This window comes from Pollicipes pollicipes, unplaced genomic scaffold (genome assembly GCF_011947565.3).
Source record: "Pollicipes pollicipes isolate AB1234 unplaced genomic scaffold, Ppol_2.1 Scaffold_4740;HRSCAF=5597_pilon_pilon_pilon, whole genome shotgun sequence".
Classification (NCBI taxonomy): Eukaryota; Metazoa; Arthropoda; class Thecostraca; order Pollicipedomorpha; family Pollicipedidae; genus Pollicipes; species Pollicipes pollicipes.
This window is the reverse complement of record NW_023596545.1, coordinates 32781469-32789398: the sequence shown is the minus strand read 5'-3', so window position 1 is coordinate 32789398 and position 7930 is coordinate 32781469. Positions and strand designations below refer to the sequence as shown.

At 54.6% G+C, this 7930-nt stretch overlaps 1 protein-coding gene across 1 annotated transcript; it reads right to left on the bottom strand.

The window, feature by feature from the left end:
* Positions 1–177: 177 nt before the first annotated feature.
* On the bottom strand, positions 178–7919 carry LOC119098229 (putative protein kinase C delta type homolog). The gene is given in 10 exon segments (XM_037221155.1): positions 178–324; positions 983–1123; positions 1490–1497; positions 1967–2162; positions 3333–3377; positions 3379–3454; positions 4675–4742; positions 4987–5125; positions 7269–7423; positions 7738–7919. Coding segments are annotated over 10 exon segments (1146 nt in total). The 5' UTR covers positions 7909–7919.
* Between the last annotated feature and the right edge of the window lie 11 nt (positions 7920–7930).

Sequence of the window (7930 nt, the reverse complement as noted above, 5' to 3'; positions counted from 1 at the left end):
AGAAATGATGCGAGACCGACAGCGATCCGACATATGAACTTCTCACATACGCCGAGGCGCGCCACGACATCCTCGCTGGGGCACACCTCACCCGTGGAATGTCATCATATGTATCAGTTCTCATCCGGACCCGCGTAGGGCCGCAGGGCCGGTCACGAGGGCCGCGCGGCGCGACCGCTAGTCGGTGATGTTGGGGTTGGTGTAGTCGAAGCCGGTGAAGCGCTCCTGCTGAATCTCCCGCAGCACGTCATCCTTGATGGCCGTCAGCCGGGCCGGCAGCGTCGTGTAGTGGTCCTCGAAGTAGCGGCAGTCGGCCATGGTCGCCTGTGCGGACGCGGGAGCTGCCGTCAGCGGGGCGACGGGGCACCTGGGCGACACCCGGCTGTGCATCACCTGGTCAACTCAGCACGACCTGACCTAGCTTAGCCGGCTGGCGGTGCTGATCGCCAAAGGAGCTAGTGCTATGCGAAGCCCATCATGCGAGGCTCCCGTTGAGTTCGAGTGTTATGATGGACATATTGCTATCAAAATACGGCACCATAAGCTCTAGGGTGATTCATGGCAGGATTAGTCGCAAGATTTACTGAACAAACAACTCGTTCACAGGTGGATAAAGCGAACATGCATACTGTTGAAAGACATTATTTTTGGTGATGACGAGCGGATTCTGATGGCAGAATTTCACAAAAGTAGTCAACTCAAGTGGAAAATAGACGAAGAATTTCACTAAATTACCCCTGGATCTAAACCGGACAGATGCAGTCTAGTTATTGGGGCAAACAGTTAAGTTTCCACCTAAGTCTTAACGTTCTATCTCTTCAACCTGACACGAGACACATGTTCAACCGATAGTCGTATCTGCATTTGTCAACCAGGTGGCGATGCCATGCACACTTGCATGCTGGCACAGGCTCTTTCCGCGTTTTCACACAGAGATCGCAGAACTCCAGTGTTTGCGGACTGGCGGCCTCCATCGACTCACCAGGACAGGCTTGAAGGGCGGATCGAGCTGCTTCCGCTCCACGGCTATCCAATCGACGCGCCTGAAGAACAGCTGACTGCAGACGCCGCCGGCCGGACACTCGGCGGAGCCAAGCCGCAGCGTCGGGTCCTTCACCAGCAGCTGCCGGCCAAGGGTCGTAAACCGCTGAACAAAGCCAAACACCCGGCCATCCACGCTCACCGAGCCACTAGCTACACACCACGCGCCAAAAAATTTAGCTCAGGCGGCAATTATCGGCAGGTTCCAGAAATGCCAAGTTTTCGCAGCTAGCGATGGTGATGGAAATTTCATACTTCCACCACGTGCAAATATTTGGATGTGTGTGTCCAATTCTCGCAGAACCGAAGCTCTTGGAAGATAACTTCAAACAACCCACCTCCGAGAAAAGTCCAATTCCAGCTGGCTTGGCTACCGGGACTGATCACGTCCTCACGGCATGACTCGTCTCGCTCTACACATCAACATCCGTGACGTGTCGTCACTGACGGACGCCACTACGCGCGCGGCCGGGACGCGCGTCTGGCGGCACGCGGACGGCGTGGCAAAAGCGCCGTCGTCTGGAGCCCCGACTGGCCACGAGCCAGCCGGGCGGCCTGTCATTCAGGCGCCGCTGTAACATTTCACCGGAGGACAAACAGCCGGCGAGTGCGCACGCCAGCCGGCCTGGCAGGTCGCCCTCGGCGCGTCGCGCCGGAAGGTCGCGCCTGCTGGCCCGGCCCCCGCTTACAGCTGCCGCTGCCAGAGCCGATTGCCGACGCCGGTCCCGCCTGCATGTGTCCGCACTGCAGCCGCCTACGCGCGTACTGTAGCCGCCTTCGCGCGTACTGCAGCCGCTTTCGCGCGTACTGTAGCCGCCTACGCGCAACTGCAGCCGCCTACGCGCGTACTGCAGCCGCCTTCGCGCGTACTGCAGCCGCCTTCGCGCGTACTGCAGCCGCCTACACGCGCACTACAGCCGCCTACGCGCGTACTGCAGCGGCTTACGCGCGTACTGCAGCCGCCTACGCGCGTACTGCAGCCGCCTTCGCGCGTACTGTAGCCGCCTACGCGCGTACTGCAACGGCTTACGCGCGTACTGCAGCCGCCTTCGCGCGTACTGTAGCGGCTTACGCGCGTACTGCAGCCGCCCACGCGCGTACTGCAGCCGCTTACGCGCGTACTGCAGCGGCCTACACACCGAGAGGTGCAGTGACTTATGCGCCTGGCGACTTGACGCCTAGCGACGCAATTCAAGTAACATTACTATTTACGTAATACCGGCACCATGCCTTCCCAACCACGTCACATGGGTCTGATGTATTTGTACAGGGATTACGCTTAGTTTTATGATCTAAACAATGGTTCAGTTCCAACGTTTACGTTGATGATCACACCATGCCTAAACAAATAAATTTAACTTATGATATTAATTTGCCCCTTGCGCGCCTTATTTTTGCGGCCGCTGAAGTAATCTCGTGAACCCACACATGACATTGACTAAGGGACGACTAGAAAATCTCACGGGCTTACGTAAACTCATGAGAACCCAGAGAAATGGGTAATGTGTTGGGTTGCGTATTTATAGCTTTTAGAAATTACGGGTATAGGTACAGGTATCAGTACGATGTATACAAAAATGCATGTGGATTTGTTGTACCCATTGTTACTACTTGCACTTATTTTACCCATAATAAGCCTAATTTGCACCATTTTCTTACCATCAAAGTTGGCAAAGAGTAAATTGCATATAAAGTTTACTGACTTTTTTCCATCATCTACAACCAAATTGCTGAAGAAATGCAAGCGAATGGAGAATCGGGTGATACAAATGATTTGGGATGAGTAGCTGGGGGGGGGGGGGGGGGGTATGGCCACAAATCCATGGGTGACGGGCGGATTGGGTAAAAGAAGTCGTACCAGTGAGGTCTATAGGGACGACAAAGCCGAATATCCAACCCTATCCGTAAGTCCATAGAACGCCTATTGTCACCGCGCCAGTGCGGCATAATGGGCCGATTCATCCAAATCGTTCTGAAACTATAAACCTGGCACGTTGTCAGAGCAGAACGCCCTTTACTCGCGATCGCAGACACTTTACGATTTGGAGATGACACGTTAGCTACACCAGGACAGGCGCTTGTGACAGTGCCCACACTCGGGCTACAACTCTAAACTATAGATAAGAAAGCGAGCTGACTCAGACTCAGACTCAACCCTGATCGGTGATGTCAGTCATGCAAACTCCCAAGGGTCGCAGTGATGGGTATTATTCAGAATGATCCACATACATGGCTAACTGTCAAAGAAAGGGTGAAAACCATATGGAATATGCACGATTCAGCTCCGTTACCCATTTGATGATTTCCGTGGCGTCGTCGTCCAGGAAGCGGGGGGTAGTACGGCTGCTCGGTACGAATAGCCCAGAACAGCTCGTCCTCATCCAGGCCGATGAAAGGGGTCAGCCCGACCAGCCTGCGGCGACACAGGGGTCAGCCCGCCCAGCCTGCGGCGACACTGGTTCAGCCCGACCAGCCCCACGGCGACACTGGGGTCAACCCGAACAAGCCTGAGGCGACACAGGGGTCAGCCCGAACAGCCTGCAGCGACACTGGGTCAGCCCGACCAGCCCGCGGCAACACTGGAGTCAGCCCGACCAGCCCACAGCGACACTGGGGCCAACCCGAGCAGCCTGCGGCGACACTGGGGTCAACCCGAACAGCCTGCGGCGACACTGGGTCAGCCCGAACAGGCCTGCGGCGACACTGGGTCAGCCCGACCGGCCCGCGGCAACACTGGGGTCAGCCCGACCAGCCTGCTGGCGACACTGGGGTCAGCCCGACCAGCCTGCGGCGACACTGGGGTCAGCCCCTAGCCTGCGCGACACTGGGGCCAGCCCGACCAGCCTGCGGCGACACTGGGGTCAGCCAGCTAGCCTGCGGCGACACTGGGGTCAGCCCGACCAGCCTGCGGCGACACTGGGGTCAGCCCGACTAGCCTGCGGCGACACTGGGGTCAGACCGACCAGCCTGCGGCGACACTGGGGTCAGCCCGACCAGCCTGCGGCGACATTGGGGCCAGCTAGCGCGCCGTCGCTCAGCTGAAGTGTGTCGCGTGCGCTGCCGACCGGGCTGGCGCAGGTACAGCCAGCAGCGCATCGGCAAACCCGCCAGCACCAGGGAGCACCTATCATGTGTACCATGCAAAGAGGCTGCGACTATCGACAGTGCGGATCATATGTTCGACGCACTGACGAGGCGTCATGCCACTGGTCACCGGGCTTGAAGCTGTTCGGACCGCATGATCCTGGACGCCGCAGGCAGCATCATCATCCCAAGCAGATTTCAGGCTGACTTCGAAGCTTGCACTCATCGCCGCAGAGTCAGACCGAGTCAATCCCGACCACCACCCATCGAGAGCCACCGGAAACGTTTGCTTGGCTTGGCTGCGGCGCGAAACGCTTTCACACAAAAACCCCGGTCTGGCACGGCCACGGACCGCCGTCGAAGCTCACGAAATCCCGTAATACATTCTAGGCAGACCGTCACTGCTCTCAGACGTGTGTTGACAAAGCGCGAATCATAACACCTGGTTATGAACAGACGTGCGGTTGCGTGCAGCTCATGACGCGGTTCATTGAGCGGTGGGCTCTTGACATGTTACCGCCATCATCGCCAAGACACACTCTTACTCACATTTCGTAGAGCATGATTCCGAAGGACCACCAGTCGACTGACTGGTTGTAGTTCTTACCGGTCACTACCTGTAATGATAGCAATATATGAACAATTTATAAATGTTCAGTTCTTCGGATTCCATGACACAGTACCAACCGTTCCCTTTGACGAGTCCACGGTTTCATCTGTTCAAATATCGTTTACACATTTACCCATTCACATGCGCCCCAGGCCGGCATCCCCCCCCCCCCCCAGGAGGGGCGCGACACTTCCCCTTGTTTCCCTGCCCGCCGTTGCCCCATCCGGCGTCGGACGGAGCGACAAGCTTACCTCGGGTGCCATGTAGTCCACAGTGCCGCAAAAGGCGTCGGCCGTCCTGTCCAGGAAGATCTGCATCTTACACATTCCGAAGTCGGCTATCCGGACGTGGCCCTCGTGATCGAGCAGCACGTTGTCAAGCTTCAGGTCTCTGCGGGTGGCGCGACACGCTTGTTCTTACTTCAGATGTAACCACGTCTTTGAGCGCACTATCAGGCTCTAGCGTTACCCGGTAAGGCTGGCTTGGTGTAATAGTGCAACAGCTATTTCGTCCGCCCGGAGATATTTCGCCTCAGCTTTCAGTAAGACGTTTGACCAGCGAAACTCGCACCAATCCTTGATGACGCGGCAGCGCAGCGGCAGCAGTGCCCTCCAGCAGTAGTCCATATCCTTATAAGGTGTACTTTCTAGGATTTTGGAAAAGGTAGACACTGAGCCCATCCCATATGGGCAAAGGCAGGCCACTCTACCGAAGACGCCGTACTCGACACTGTCGAGCGCCTGGGCAACAACACGGACATTGAAATGATGTCGTCGGGGACACAATCGGTCTATTGAAGGTGTTGATAGCGTCGACCATGACGCTCCTCCGCAGGCTGTCTTTCCGTGGTGCAGCCGACAGTGATTGTGCACAATCTCTTCGCGGTTTAAATGGTCTTAAGGAGATTGTTCACGGTGGACAACTCGCTCTCTCGATGTCCTGCAATATGTCTCGGGGTTCGATCGTTGGTTCGCTTTTATTCGTTTCGTTCACTTATCACCCATCTAGATATCTGGCCCATGGCCACCTCATGTCATAAGCTGACATGGACTTGCGCCTATACCGTGAGCCCCGGTGCGTGACATACGCGGAGGGCCGGACCTTTTGACGCGCTCAAAGAACAGACAGCTCACCTCGAGTAGCTTTGGTCCTTGTCTGGCGCTAACCATCTCAAAATGAATGAAAAAAAACATTTAGGACCGTCTGCACAGTATATTACGCATGGGACGTTGATGGCGTATGGGTGAAACGTGACGAGGAAAATGGGTTTTGAACAGAGTAGCATTACACTCTGGTCTAGCTGTAAGTCTTGCTGAATAAAAAAGCATGATGGCGTAGCCGGGGAAACAGATTCTCGATCAGCGTAACTAGCGCGTGCTTCAAAGAAAGAGGGTTAGAAATGTCAAACAGAACGAATGAAGTGTATCGACGGCTCCTATCCTGGTTGGTGGATGAAAAAAACTATGAACAGGTACCAGCTTAACATCTGTTATGAACGGAGCAACAGTGCGCTTTCAATGACATTCAAATTCTGGGTGAGATGCTAAGCTCTGACCTGTTTTGGCTGTAAACGTTATGCGTGTAGCTCAACAATCCCGCGACATCATTGCTTCTTTCTTTAGATTGTGACACTACTTATCGACGGAAGCCATCAAAATTCTTATCCACGCTTATGTATTCCTGCATGCATGTGCCGCCTTTGCTCGTGTGGTGGGGCTACCAAGCGCTAGCTATGCGACGAAATGCACACGTTGTCATTTTCACGGCTGGGATCAGTACTGCATCTAAAAACATCTAACCATTAACCCGTCTCTAAATCCTCTTGGATGGCCGAAGATCGAGATCCTGGTGACGCACCGTGACGCAGTCAAGGTTATCAGGGTATTACCGGGGAAAGCTGCGTCTGTTGAGATCTAGGCGCTGTTTACAGAAAGTGCCACTGAGTTCTAGCGTGAAACGCATTTTCCTGACAGGGGCAACCCTTACGTCCGTAAGCGATCACTGCGGCCCGAATTGCCTTTTCATATCGCGCAAACTATGCGGGGAATAACTTGCCGTCGTCACTAAGCATTATCAGTATTCCGAAGGTTTTCAAAACCACCATCCGTGACATGTGATGAAGGCCATCCCTTTCCACCAGTCTTTTATCTGCACGACATTTGTTAGCTCACAACCTAACGTTTCCGTGACACATACAAGGCATAACTTTAACATTTGGCTATCCTGCGTGCCAGCCAGTCCAGGTGCATCGTAACGCCTTTCTTAAAACATAAAACAGTGAAAGCCACATCGTAGATTGTTTTGGCCCGGTTTTCATGAGAGTTTCAGGTCGTCCACGGACGCCGCATGCGGCTACAGATGCAGCGCTAAAGCAGCATGCATAGCACGTTTGTGCGCTCTTTGACGTAAAGAGATACTGATCACGCGACATGTTTGTGTATTCCTTGAACCAGACAGCCACTGGGAGGCGTCATCGCATGCGTCGAGCCTGGCGGGCAGGAGCAGCCCTGGAGCGGCCGGCAGGAGATCTCGCCTGTAAATGATGCCCCGCTTGTGCAGGAAGCGCAGTCCGCAGACCAGCTCGCTGGCGTAGAACCGCACCAGCTCCGTGCTGAACCGACCCATCTGGGCCAGGTGGAAGTTCAGGTCTCCCCCATTCAGAAACTCCAGCACGAAGAACAGGTTCGACTGCAACGAAGTTGGCGGTACTGAGTGCGAAGCGTTCTTGTCGCACTCGTTGCGAATCAGTGAGCTAAGTTTGCATGCTTGCTTTTGTCATCCAAACGACACCGCTGTACTTTTGTGATGACAGCTACGGCGTGCTACGGCCAAAAGGCGACATTTTCGTTTGTCAAAGAAACGCAGCTGGCTTTATTGGAACTGGAACCACAGCGATTGCTCCTTGTCTTTTGTGACTGTAGAATTCCATGGATTTAGTCACCGAGGGAACGGGTGTGCGAAAATTGACAGTTTACATATAAAATTGGTGCTCGGCTACTTACCGGTGTCTGGAAAGTGCAGAATAAATGACACAGGTATGGGTGATTGGTTCCAAGGGTCAGAATCTTCCTCTCGATCAGGGTATCCTCGACGTCTTCATCGTCTACAATCTTGTCCTTGCGAAGGCATTTGATTGCGAAGTAGTTTCTTGTGTCCTTCATCCTAGCCAGCATCACCTGCCACAAATTCCCTCAT